This window comes from Pseudochaenichthys georgianus, chromosome 13 (genome assembly GCF_902827115.2).
Source record: "Pseudochaenichthys georgianus chromosome 13, fPseGeo1.2, whole genome shotgun sequence".
NCBI lineage: Eukaryota > Metazoa > Chordata > Actinopteri > Perciformes > Channichthyidae > Pseudochaenichthys > Pseudochaenichthys georgianus.
In genome coordinates, this window is record NC_047515.1 from 24530103 (window position 1) to 24544894 (window position 14792).

The 14792-nt window shown below is 41.8% G+C and overlaps 2 protein-coding genes across 4 annotated transcripts in view; one reads left to right on the top strand and one right to left on the bottom strand.

The window, feature by feature from the left end:
• Positions 1 to 10177, bottom strand: part of map3k10 (mitogen-activated protein kinase kinase kinase 10) — a 30722-nt gene extending 20545 nt beyond the window's left edge. The window contains 1 exon segment of the mRNA XM_034097688.1: positions 7384 to 10177. Within this exon segment, the coding sequence (XP_033953579.1) occupies positions 7384 to 8533 (1150 nt within the window). The 5' untranslated portion in view covers positions 8534 to 10177.
• A 2071-nt stretch (positions 10178 to 12248) lies between these two features.
• Positions 12249 to 14792, top strand: part of sipa1l3 (signal-induced proliferation-associated 1 like 3) — an 84922-nt gene continuing 82378 nt past the window's right edge. For 2 of the 3 annotated variants that reach the window (XM_034097795.2, XM_034097797.2), the window contains exon 1: positions 12249 to 12395. The gene's annotated coding sequence lies outside the window, so the exon portion shown is untranslated. Of the gene's footprint in view, positions 12401 to 14792 lie in introns of all 3 variants that reach the window. The other variant, XM_034097796.2, reaches the window with a different exon arrangement.

The window sequence follows — 14792 nt, forward strand, 5'->3', positions numbered from 1 at the left end:
TGTCACTGTAGCTCTCCCTGTGTCTGTCACTCACTGAAAGTCAGCAGTGTTTCCATCTGACAGCGAGGAGATACAAACATCTGTTAGCAGTGTGGCCCAGATCACGTGATGCAGGAACTGAAAACAGTCTTCTCACGATCCTTAAAACTCTACACTGTTTGATGCCATCAGCCTGACTTCTGTTTGTTTTTGTAAAGTACTATAATCTTCTTTCAACCTGCGTTTTCTGTCAGCTGTGGGAATCCAACCCTTCTACAAATATGACAATTATGTCGTGTGGCAGCATTATTGATGAGACAACTGATGTACTCAATATCTCTCTGGTTTCCTCTATGATGTTGCGGCTCTCAGAATAAAACTGAGTCTGAGTAAAATGTCCTGAAACATTTTTACAAACACTTGAGATTGTTGAAAAATCAACTCCATTGCAGCTCTAATGTAGAATCCAGATGCTGAATCTCATCAGGACATGACATGCCTATTCCGTTTAAAGTAGCCTACAGCCACACTACACTACTATTGCTTTAAGCTAAATGCTAGCGCCAGTATGCTCACAATGACTTGATGTTTACCAGATGTAATGTTTATCATTTTCACCATTATTTTTAAGGTTGTTAGCATGCTAACATTTGCTAATTAGAAATAAACACTGAAGTGTAGCTGAGGCTTATGAGAATGTAGAATTGGAGGATGAACCCCTCTTTAATGGTCACACATGCACACAGTGAAATGTGACTCCTGCATTTCACCCATCCTAGTACTAGGAGCAGTGGGCAGCTATTGTACAGCATGCATGTACAGTATTCAGATATAAAGCAAAGTACCGTACACATTTTAACTGATAACTAAGTGGGATCACCAACATCATTACAATGATCATGGATCCCTGGACAAAGTGTCATGGCAATCCATTAAATAGTTGTTGAGATATTATAGTCTGGACCAGTGGCTTAAAAATAAACATATAAAGACAGTAACTCAATATTACTGCAACTAATTTAAATTACAATGTATTATTTGAATATATCTGACAATTTATATGCTATTAAATGTACTTTATGTACAGTACAAGACGAAAAGATAAAGATGCTATGTCTGCTTAAACTCAAGAGGACAAGGACCTAGATTTACCTGCACATGTTGGTTTGCAGTTGTAAATGGATTTGAAGTGTATTGATTTAATGTGGCTTGCAGTCCATCAGGACCGTTAGCCTTAATCTTTAGCTCACTGAGAAAAGAAGAGTGATTTGACCTCCTGTAAAACTGGTCATACTCCATTTTCCTGCCTTTATTTCTCCCTCCCCCATCCATCTCTGTATTCCCTTTCCCAAACAAGCCTCCAGGGGTTTCTCCACAGCCACTGCATTCCTCTACCCATCCTCCCTTGCTTCCATCCATCTCTCCGCTCTGTCATTCTCGACCTACAGTCGCCCATCGCTGCCTCCATCTCCCATCCTTCGCCCACCATCCCCCTGCAGTGACTCCTGCCATTGTGAGTCCTGCTCTCTCGCTCTGTCTTGGGCTGCTGTGTGAGAATGGGGACATTGTTGCCCTATTGCAGCGTGTACATGAGTGTGATAGGAGGAGTGTGAGATTATGAGTTCCCTGCCCTAGCGCCAGCATGTCCTGCTTTACGACCTCCATACGCACACAGGCCAAAGAACCCGACTGCAACACAGCCTGTAATCATTTGTCTGGAAGACTTATTTCCACTTTCAGATTGGTATTAAATGCATTTTAGAATAAGTACGACATTATTTATAATGCTAATTTAGTTATTTGTTCATTTAATGTGGAGCCTACAATTCTTAAGTAAGTCAAAATAAGTGCACAAACAAATCTTTTCTTTAGACTATTTGAATTACAATGTGAGGTATGTTGTGATATCTTCGGGAGATATCGTCTGGATGGACACCACACGTATGATATGATACATGTTTAAATTTAGGAACAGCTTGTGCAGCTATCTCCAGGTCTCAATCACTGAAACGCATTTCACTTAAAATACATTTAAAGTATTGTTAGTGCAGTAATAACATAGCAGTATTCCCCCACCATCATATCTGAAATGTACCTACATTCTTAATCAATAAGACCCTACACATACATATAGCAAATGTATTATATTCCTCAAATCCATACCTATTAAATACTAGCTATCTTACACTTAAGTCACAGTCTAGGCCTCCACTGCTCTGTCTCTCTGAGGGATTATCAGACAATCCCTCAGAGAGACAATTCATCCTTTCCTCAGCAGATTGACATATTATCACACACACAAATACAAACACAAAGCCAGATGTAGGCTTTTTAAAAACAGCAACTATTGCCATATCTCGCCATGTTAATCGGTTAACTAGCTATTACATCATGTGCTGTTGTTGATGTTGTGGTAACTAGTACAAGACTATATTAAAATAAAAACACCCTAACAAATGTCTTACTTCATGTGTCTTTTCTTGCTTTGTGATCTAAATACTCAATGAGCAAACAGAATACTTGACAAGCCTGCTCTGAGATACGGGGCTCCCACACTATTCAGCTGATTGTTGACTGTGTAAACATGGCGTCCATTTGAAGCGACAGCAGTCAAAACAGCTGGTAATGTCAACCGCACAGTGTCTTTATTGAGTGTGTCTTTTAGGTTTTTTCTATAGAGCTTTGAAGCTTCATCTGGCAACAACACATTTGAACTTATATTAGGTGGAGACATCTTATCCAACAGGTGATCAAAGGGAAAATGAAATGATATTTGTACGTATGTATGTAAACATCCACATTGAGACATCATACTACATTTACCATACGTAAGCGAAGGCTGCAGGTACAGTTATGACCCGGCCTTTCTGTAACTGCGACAGGTGATCGGCTCACCTGTATTGTCTTACCTGCAGCAGACCCAGAGCCTCTATAGAGCTATATAACGTTTCAGTGATGTACATTTATCTCAAAAAGAACCATGACTAAGTCTCATATCAGGACAGCGTTAATGAAACAGATCAGCTCAAGGTCCACTCACTCAGCAGGTTAGTTTAATGTATATTAATATCATTCAATTAAGATTTATCAGCAGATGAAGTCAGTTGATTTATTGTCCTAAAACTCAGATGATCTTGTGCGTATCCACATTGAATTAGAAATATATGAATAAACTTAAATGACTTGTGTCCCTGCTTTTGTTTGAATGTCAAATCTAAATGACTGGTTGAATAATTGATTAGTCAATTAATCAACATTAAGTTTACAATTTCCCAGTTTTAAGATTTTCAAATGAGAATAGTCACTTCTTTGTATTCTGCAATCTGAATATCAGACAACAAATACATTTTTCAAATGTTAATGTTTGCAGCATTTTATACATCATACAAATGGAAGATAAAAGTAGCAGCCCTTATTTCGAACAATAGTGTTATAGTGATCAAAAGCACTATTAATCTTCTCATTGCTTTAATCCCAGGGGTTAATCCTGCCAATCAAAGAAGACTGGTGCCCTATGCTTGGAGAGACTAGAGGCTGATCCGGGATCAGAGCGACAGGTAAGGCGTGACCACCAACCCACAAACATGCTGTGACATCCCTCTAAGGAGGTCACGGTAATCAGATTATCCCCGTTACACAGACTCACTGCAGGCCTTTAACGACATACAACAGAACATTCAGCTCCCACAAGCACAAGGAGACACACCTTTTAAAAATCATTCAATTGGCTGGGATAAAATTAGATGAAAGCATGTGAGTGAGCCTAAAATAAATCCTGTGTTGTCAAATGTTTGTAAAGCTTCAAGCACATACTGACTCTCAGATCAGTGTCAAGTTTTGCTTTTATCAATTCTTCAGAGCGAGATGAAGATAGTGGCTTTGTTTGAAATCCCAAACTGTAGTGCTGCACACTACATCCTTTACATACTCCCTACTAATGTTGTGCCAGTTCACCTCCTGGGCACTGCTGTCGTGCCCATTAGCAACTGGACCCCCACACTTCTCCCCACACACTGTGGGGAGAATATATTCAATACATGCCCATATTACCAGGGTAAGTTAACATTGTACTGTGTGTGCGGTGCTGTTCACATACAAAAATTAAGATTTCATTCAAATCCACCATTCAATTTTCTGACTGACGGCCTGGTTGCCAGTTTTTCTTTTTCCAAACAGGAATAATTTGGATAAACTGACCACATATTGGGAATGTAAATGGTTTCTTTTTGTCTGAAAAACTTAATAAAAGTGACATAACAACAGATACTAGTGTGGCTCAAAATATGACATGGCTGATGGCTGGTCTAAAGGCACCTAAATGCAATGCATTGTGGGACAGTTAACTATGTGCAGCTAGCTCAGTCTGCATAATCAGAAATTCATGCAAATGTAGTATACATCCGGGTATGTCTTGCATATACAGTACAATAACCACTATGCAGTACGCCTGCACTGCTGTTCATACCTAGTATACATTGTATGTTGGTATGCGATAAGAATGCAGCATGTGTGTGTAGTGTACTGGTGACAGGAGCAGGTTGAAGTCACAGGAGGCTCGGGGGCTGAGCGGCTCTGTAACCGCGGTGATGCCAAGTGGTCGGCGGTTTGAAGAGGATACCTGAGACCAGCGCACCTGGACAATGAGCTGAGGTGAAACCCTAAACTGAGATGAACCGCTGTTTATCCCCCGCGCTCCCCTTCTCTTGTTCTTTCCCATCACTGTCCTCTCTCGCCTCTCTCCGCTCTCTCTGGTCCCCGAGCTTAATTTCCCTCCACGATATTATCTTTTCCACTCTGTTATCCTCAGTCTCTTTCGCTCTCCTTCAATGCTTCACCCTCCTGGGCATCGGCATGCTAATGCAAAGATCCCTCAGTACGAGTGTGAGTCACAGTCTAATCACGTACTTAATGATGAGCACCCACACATTTCCAGTCAACATTCAGGGGAAAAAAAGGGTCCATGAGACATTCCTGCATTCATTCAGTTGCTATTTTCACACAGACAGAACTCTAAATTGGGGCTCTGACATTTTGTGCAGCATCTGACAGCAGCTAGCAGCAGCATGACTCAGTGACACAGAAGCAGTGCCATGTCACCATGGAAAGGCAGAGTTATGGTGTTGTTGCCAAGGCTCTGCTGTCCAATACGCATCTGATCCCCCATCGTTACTGTTATTGAGCCACACGAGCAGGAGGGAAAGTAAAGAGATGGGAGCAGGGTGCACATGTTTCAGAGTGAGACTCAAGGAGAGTAAGGGATTGAAGATTAGGACACATTTTGGGCAGATCAGCAGCGAGTGTTTTTAAGCTTCACTTTCTGCCTGTCTCCTCCTTTAAAAGGGCCCTTTAGTGAGCATCCTTCGCACCCCACCCATATTTGTACGCTCCCTCCCCCATCACTCATGTCACTTGGGATGAACGCACACAGTCTGACCAGCACGTATACACACGCATGAAATGCACTTAGATGCTCGCTGCGTGTCATTTCTTTGATGCACCAACAACTGCAACTGCGTCTTTAAACAGCAAGTAGCACAAAGGACCAAAAATAGCTCAGTGAGTTGCAGAGCAGAACTGCTCTTCTTTAGGAGGAGAGGGAAGAGGAGTAAAAGGAAGAAGAGCAAGAGGAGGTGCAGAGAGATGACAGGGAAAATATGGCAGAAGTAGACCCTCCAGGACTTAGGCCTCCTCACTGTGTTCAATTTAAGTTTCTCCTCTCTACCCAAAAGACCCCCCTCAATGTTATGAAAACATTATGATATCATTTTTGTAATGCCATGAACTGATTATGAGAAGGCTCAATGTTTGTACATTTGTAAATGACAACTTATTTGCCCATGTGGATTAACACAACCCAACTATAGAAGCTAAACGATGCGACAACATAGAGTGTGATTTATAATCAATAGAGCAATATATCACAATATGCTCTTTTTTTAATAGTTGATTTGTTGATAGTATAAAGGTATTACTTTTATTTGATTTTACTGTCCTGTCCCAAGTACTGTAAACAATAATAGATTTTTGCCATATGTGAAAGATTTATTGAAGGATGATGATGAGAAATTAGAAGATTGATTCCACTCACATAAGGACAATATGAAACTACAGCCAGGAGACTAAAGGTGGTAGCTTAACTAAGCACATAGACCAGAAACAGCTAGTATGACTCTGCCACTAACAGGCTCTAAAGCTCATACAAAATGTAATAATCATTATCAGACTTTTATTTAACTTCCTGTAGTTATCAATCTATTTTGTTGGAGATTTGCCCTGAGCTGGAGATATCAGCCATAGGGATACAGTCGAAAGGCATCAATGTCTCTTCTCAAAAATGATGACCAGTTTACTCAAGAAGTTCCACAGATCTTGATTTGCTTGCTCATGGACGAGAGGCGTGTGACTGAGGAAGAAGTAAACATGAATGCCGTCCTACTCGGCTTCGCTGTAACGTTAGCTATAGCTCAGGTGAGCTCAGGAGAGCCTCTCATCCTTGAGTAGATGTACTCTTCCTTTTGCTCTGTTATAGGGTAGAAAGAAAAAGGTTCCTGCATGAAACTGCACACAACAATACCTCTGGATTATCGTCAGTAACTGGGTCACCATTTCTGGAGAGAGAAATTGCTGTTTTTTTGGCGCTTTGAGCACCAAAAGCCGAGTGCCTCATAGTTCCATTATATTCAAGAAGTCTGGGATCTTTACAGACATTATCTTCAACACCGATCAACTCACACAAAAATAATCTAGATTCATAAATATTTCACGTGAACTGCACCTTTAATGGCTAAATTGACCTTTTAAAAATTGTACTGTGAGAAAGAATAAGTTGTGCAAGGTGTACTTAGTGTAAATATTGAAGTGACAAATTCAATATTTAGTGACAAATTTCTCCTAAGGGAAACAATAAAGCTCTATCTTATCTTATCTTATCTTAAGTGTCTCACTCAAACTTTGGTCATGTGAAAACAGGTTTACATTTCTCTTACCTGTAAGTAACTCCTATTGTCAACATGAAGCATAGTCACATGATAATAGGGCTGCAGTTTAGGATTATTTGTAAAATGGATTCATTTGCCGATTACTTTCTTGGACTATAAAAAAATGTCGATTTCAGTTTCTAAAAGTCTAAGCAGATGTATTTGTCTTTTTTTTCAGTACAACACCCAAAGATATTCAGTTTAATATTATTTAAAACTGAGAACAGCAGGACATCTAGTAAGTCTGAAAACAGCCTTTTCTGTCAATTTTGCACGAAGATGTCTCTAACAGTAATCAAAAATAATTGTCAAATATTTTTCTGTCGAACATTTAATGGATTAGTAATATTTGCACTTTATTTGATATTAACCAGAACATCTACATGAAACTCAGTGATTATAAGTGTCATGTGTTTGCAGTACTTACTGTTGCTGGATTTGAGGTCTCTGTGGATGATTGGTACGAATGCCTGGTTGTGCAGGTAGTCCATCCCTGTTGCAATCTGGACCGCCCAGTTCACCAGGACCCTCGGGGGAATCTTTTTCCCAGCAAGTGCTCGGTTCAGAGCCCCTCCTCTGGCGTACTCCATCACCAAGCACAGGTTGGGCTCTCGCAGGCATACCCCACGGAGAGAGATTATGTTGGGGTGCCGGAGCATCCAGAACAGCCTGGCCTCCTGCCGCACACTCTCTGCTGTCACACTTATATCCTCGTCTGGGTCTTGCCTTGCGGCCTTCACTGCTACTTCTTCTCGAAGCCATAATCCTTTATACACCTTCCCAAACCCACCCGCTCCAATCACCTCCTCCAGGGACAGTTCTGAGAAGTCTATCTCCAGGGGGCAGTCGCCCACCCCGCCTGCAGTCAGTTGCTGGTAGTTGGCAGCGCCCCCCCTTGTGACATAGTTGCATGGAAAGATACCCACCTTGTCCTGGATCTTGCCTGTCCACCAACCCTCATCCCCAGACACTTTGGAGTCTTTGGAAAGAACCTCGAGGAGGTCTCCCCGCCGCAGGGTTAGTTCCTCGTCTGCTGTGGCCTCGTAGTCGAAGACTGCAGTCCAGTAGGGGTTGTTTGCAGCACAGTGGTGCCCAGGGTGGGAGTCTGGGGAGGACGAGAAGGTGGAGGAATTCCAGCTGCTGCCATTCTCCACCTGCACCATCGGGGCCGGACACATTGGTGGCGGAGAAGTCATATTCGGGGGCAAGCAGGAGGAGGAGGTAGTAGATGAGGGGGGGTCAGGAAGGATTAGGCAGGGGGGAGGTGGGGAGCAGGAGCCCCCACAGCTGGTGCAGGACCGGGGGGCTGCTGTGCTGCTCGCTCTGCCGTATGGATGCATGGCAGCCAGACTGTTGTTTGACGCTGTAGGCCTGCCCTCTGTCAACTCAGGGACAAAATCCATACAGGGCCCATTGACAGAGACGGGGAGTCCTAGACCACCAGTGGGGGGATCAGGGATCAAAGGATCAGGGTGCTGCAACTGCTCTCCCCCATCACCACATCCCGCTGTGGAAACTGTGCCAAATCCTCTCACCCGTTGCTGCTGTGCTGTTGCTACGCTGTGTGTAAGTAGCATGTATTCCCAAAGGCAAGTTCATACAGGGACAATGTCCATCAAGTCAAATATTGACACTCAGCAGATCCATGAATGTAACCCCCTCAGAAACGTAATTGATTGTTTCCACTATTGTGCCTCTTGGAAAGCTTCTGCAGACTTTCAAAGCAGCCTTGATTATGTATTTATCTAAGAAACAGCAGGTCATCAGTTAAGATCAGGTCCTCATCAATCCTGATCCCTCAATATGTGCCTACAACTAATAAAACAGTAACATAGTTAATAATGATGTCTTAAATTGCTGTTACAACTAAGTAGATTGTATCTAGACTCAACAAAAGCTGGACTCATGGTTTGTACTTTTGAAATGTTGCCTCATAACCTCATGAAGTCAATATCAGCCAATGGTATAGCTACTTGACTGAGTGCTAGAGACACTCAGGGATGATATTAGAACAACAGCTGAGTAATATCAGTATTAAATATGGAGTATATAGGCTGCCAATAAAAACAGCAGTCTGTGTTTGAGCTGAGTGAAATCCTCTGAGCAGGGGTCTTCATTATTTCTCATCCAGCCGAGTGTACATGCACCTCCCCCGTCAGGCCGTCTCCATGAACACGGGCTGTTTCCTCTTCTGTGTAGAGCCTACTGTGAAATATCAGCGGATATTCGCCCTACATCCCGAAAAGCCGGTCCAGGATAATTCCTACAACCATGAGCCCGTTCAACGTCCATGAATATATTTTATCAAAAAGGCCCCGTCCATTTTAAGAGAGCAGGGGAATTACAGAAACAAGCCGGCGGCAGGTATTCAGTACGGACCATGTTCAACATCCAGCCTGAGCACAACAAACCCGCCTCCCTCTATGTGCAGCGGCCTGCTTCAGTCGCCTCTGCTGGGCTACATTTGTGATGGAGACCAGTCCTCGGTGGGAAAATAAACTCTTCTGGACTGGAGACAGGGAGGCAATGTCAGCATGTATCATTATCCTGCTGCCTCAAGAGCACGCGTGGTAGTTTTAAATTAATAATTAATAATAGCGAAGGATTGAAATGTCCACGACTTCTTTAGAAACCATCACACGGCGGCAACAAGGCGGAAAGTATGGTTTGCATGCAGCCTTGCACAATTACAGTATCTCTCATCCGGGTGGACGAGATGAAACAAGGCGATGAATGCTCCATGTTACCTTCATAAATAGATAGAGCGCCCCATCATAACAATACAAATAATTATCTAATAATAGGCTATTTAACGTTTATTTAGGCCAATTATTTGCGCTAAATGTTGTATCCAGTCCCCACTTGCGTCTTCCGCCGCTAACGGCTTTAATACGTAAACAATTAACGCTTAACTCACTGTAACCTAACCTGGACAACGATGGCAGCAACATACACCGATATCGTCGCATGGGCGTGTGATGCATCCAAGTAAGCACCATCCAGGTCAGTCTCCCAATTTGGCATCAAAATGAAACACTCCTGGCAGTCCTTGCTTGTGCTGCTCATCCGGCTGTCCGGAGGTCCATCGTATTCAAACAGGCTTTAATTCCAGAGAGACGTGACATTTCGAGCAGCGAGCTGTCAGTCTGTGGGCTGACTTTGCATCCAAACACACCGGGGCGCAGTCCACATACGTGGGAACAAGTGCTTCCACTGTGCAGATCTACAAACACAGGGATGGGTGGAAGCACGCGCAATGACTCCCATCACGTGTGTGCAGATCTGGGTTCAGCTCCACGTTCAGGGCGGAGTGAGGGTGTGCTGTTGCACTGTGGGTACTGTAGTTTCTGAGGGATCTCCTGCTGACCTACATTATTCTGGCAGCTCGTATAGATTAAATAATTGGCAATATTATAATCATAAGGACAGTTACGAGCTTGTTAACTTATTTTACAATACAGTGCTTTGTCCTGTTGCCTACCTACAAGTGTCTGCCTAATAATGCATTGGAATATATTGATAGGTGGATTTATACTTATTGGAAAAGATTGCTTCTTGTATTCTGTCCCAATAGATGCCAGGGATGTTTCTCAAGGACACCTAATCTTACATTACATATCTACCCTGATATCTATAAGAATATAGAATTACTATAACCTGAACATGTGTTATCAGGTTTTTTTTAAGGGGAGATAACGTGAGAACAAATAGCGTCCTATTTCTTCTTGACATTGAATAACATTAGGTTTCTTGAGAAAAATAAATAACATCACATAGTGTATGGAACCAGTTTTTATTAAAACAAAGGCACCCCGTGACGAAATGTCATTGTATTACAGAATACAATCGATATAAACTCATTCTTATGCTACACTGACCCCTGGTGCCTCATGAGTGAAACACAAAGTATTTAGTGGTTTTGTTCAGTGGTTCATGTGTTGTCTTTGTTTGTTTGAATACATCGCAGTAACTAATGCCAGAAGAGCTGCAGAGATCAGAAGACATACACCAAACAGGCAGCTGATCAGAAGACGTTCTGTCTGGCTGTGTTGCCTACAGATGATACATTTGCAATTTGTAATAATCCCTCTTTCACATTTGGCAGGCTGTCTCTTTAATATTCTTGTGCAATATCAACTTGTGCATTATTTTGTTTATATCTTACCAATTGTAGCATATGTTTATTTGTATGTTTATTTGGGAAGGCAGGTCAACAAGGAATTTGTTTCTTAAAATGGTCGTATTAAGTTAATCATGGTAAAACCTGTCTTTGAAAGTTGTGAAGCAGACAGTAATTGATTTGACTCTGTGCAATAACACACAAATGTTATCAAATACTAGCCACTTACAAAGTTAGTTACACATACAATGTGTTAGACTCGTATACATTATTTCATTGTTGCTTCACATATACCTTTTAGAGATTTTTTTATTTTTCGTTCTTTTATGGAATGTTTATGTCTATTTATGTAAGTACATTGAGAGCAATTTTAAATTGAAGACAATTTATTTGTATGTAATTTACACACACTTCGCTAATAAAGCTGCTTCTGATATCAGAGGACTGATTTTCCTTTGCAACCACAAGGTTGTGCTATTGACTAATGTTTTGACCATGTGCCATTATAGATATAAAAAATGCATCTTGTGTTATTTCTTTAAGCGTTTCCCTCAGATGTAGTTTTCACTTTTACCTGACTTCCATTATTAAACATATGTTACAACGATATAATAGAAAACAACACTAAAAAAGAAGAAGACAAATAGATTTATTTTTTAATGCTAGAGTTTCTATTATTGGCCAATGTATAACGTAATGATCTTAATAGCGGTTACATTTTTTTTAGATAAGTTGCTATATTGTTTAAATGTATGAAATAATCATTTTTTAAGAATCCATAATACATCTTTGAATTGAATAGTAGATATACATCACAAGAGTAGGTATGACGACATGTTCTAGTATAGTAAAGCATCCAAAACAATATAGATAAATAGATAAAAAATACACAATATAACATGTTCAGGATGAATTGGAGTATTCTATAAAATACCAATATACTTAGGCCTACAGCCACAGAAACATAGACATAAACTACAGTAACAGAAGAAAAAAATATGTACATAGGATATACATTACAGTTGTGCAAGGTAACTGTTATATCATACTCATACTAAGGTTTTATTATTGGTGCAGTATTTTTACAGTATTTACAGTATTTTGGTAGCAGCGTGCTGCTGTGTGTTACTATCGTAGGTTGCGCCAGCCGGAGGTGCGCATGCGCCGTGAGTGTGCGGGTGGTTTCGGTTGAGCATTCTTGGCAGCGTCTCGCTCGGTGAACAGGCAGTCGACCGACGGCTACAGCGACTCTTTCCTAAATGTCTGGAGATTAATGTTAACGGAATAGGAGCCGAGAGAAAACACCGGAGCAGCATTAGGTAAGGTGTGTGCTCTTTTCAGGATTCTCTGAACAGTTTGGGTTGATTCAAAAGCGCTGAAAAGTGACGAGCAGGGAGCTGCGAGAGAGAGGCAGCCGACCAACTTCAGTCAATGCAGAGAACAGGCTGTTTACTACGGCTCAGCCGGCACTCTTAGCCCCGGCTAAACACATCCACACAGCTTCAACGCTTCACTTAGACCTGCGGTCATTCAATAGAGTAGATGTATTACCTTAAATATGCCGCTACTCGCAACAATTCATTAACTACTAAATATTCTACAACCTTCCTGATAATTAGGTTGCTAGTGCGCATGCTCGAAGTGCCTAGGATTTGTAGTTTTTCGAACCTAAGTTAATCACAGTTATGAGGGCCAAAAGGAAATGTTAAGACTACAAGTTCCAGACAATGGGAGCTTTGTTTGGGGGGCAGAGCTAGCCTACTAGTTAGCCTGGACGCGCTTTGAATTTCGAGTAGTTGTGGTGCAAATCGGAAGTTGCCTTGGCTGGAGATTTGTTTCAGAATAAGCTGCATGGAGAATGTTTTGCACGGGCGGTTACGAACACACACACGTATTGTTTTATCGGGGTGTTTCAGTAGTTGTAAATGCCTCAGGTTTGATATGAGCAACATGTTTTAAATGTGGTCATTAAAGGAGACCTGGTCGTGGACGGACATGCAGACTCTGTTCAGCTGTCAAAAGACGTGTGTGTGTGTGTGTGTGTGTGTGTGTGTGTGTGTGTGTGTGTGTGTGTGTGTGTGTGTGTGTGTGTGTGTGTGTGTGTGTGTGTGTGTGTGTGTGTGTGTGTGTGTGTGTGTGTGTGTGTGTGTGTGTGTGTGTGTGTGTGTGTGTGTGTGCGCGCACACGCGCACTTGATAGAGAGGTGATGATGCCTCGGCGTGTCGTCTCCCTTTCATAGAGATCCCCCTTGTTGCTGCTGTGTTCCCCAGCCCTCAGGAAATGACACGTCGAGGATCAGCATGATGGATCTATCGTGCAAGAGCAGCAGAGCATTGCAGCACTGCACATATTCTGGGCTCCATTTACTCTGGTTGCCTCCCATCTGGAACTAATGGAATAATTATTACAGGGGTAAATCTGGGAATGATGCCTTAATGTCTTACCTCGATTATCCTACTGCAAACCCGCCTGTAAGAGCAGATGTTGAGCACAGCACTGCCCACTGTTTGCTGCATAATGGCCATATCCTGCATTTCATCCCTCGTTTGAGAGGAGAACAGATTTGAATACATTTCTCAAAGGTGAAGTTTATGCTGAATGATACTGACATGGTTCTCCATATTGTAAATCCAAATGCCTTTGATCAGAGGCTATGCACACTAGACTGTTGAAGTGTCTTCTTCCAGAACGAGTCCCCCAACCTTTCAATGGTTGTTTGAAAGTCTTCTATATCAAAAGCAGAACAACACAAACCTGCTGTATATCATGGCATGTTTCGTTCTGTGCTACTCCAGATTCCCCGGTTGTATGATCTCACTAGCGTTTTATTTTCCTGTCATTCTTTCGTAACTCTACACCTGCCTGCCGAAGCAAAGAATTCCATAAATTGATAGTTGAAGGAACAGTGTAAAAGTAGCTCAGCATGATTTATTACAGCAGAGTGCAGCACCATGTCCCTGAAAGCTGTTATTGATGTATAGAAAACAACAGGAACGTGTGACTTCCAATGACGGTCGCAAACCAGAAAGAAGTTAAAAATGGAGAGTAGGTAGAATCTGCAAATGCGCTGATTACCTAAATGTTTTTGTTTATCTCCTTAAATCCTCTATTGATGGGGCCTTTATACAGTCAGTGTGTTGCTGCTATGGTAGCCCTTTCTTTACTTGTCTTGTGTGCAAGAGGCCAACACAAATCTCATTTGTCTTACTCTTCAAATATCTTAATTCCCGTGTTCTGTTTTTACATTGCATCGTAATTCTGCACAGTGTAGTATAGTATTGGGTTATATTGCATTTAAAGATTTATATTTCTGCTATGCAGCCTTCTCGAGTACCAAACCCTTCGCTAAATGCCGTGTAGTTCTGCAGATTTTACACTTCGGGTCCAGATACTCAATCAAACTGTCACATTTCCTCTGCTATTGAGAACAAGTCTAATGTATTTACTATGCGATATTTATGAGCTCTTAATATGTTTTCTGCAATACTACCCAATGGAATTTGTAAATCCCTGCAGGGTCCGTAATATCTGTATACTTTTTGGTATTTTTGCAAAGATATCACATTGTCCATGTCCATTGTAATCTACACTCCTTTTGGCCCACATCACAGAGTTGTAAAGCTCCTCCAGCAGACAGACTTGAGTTGGCACCACACTGGGTACAAGATTAGATAACAATTACTCACTGCCTGTGATCTTGAGGAACATCTCATATT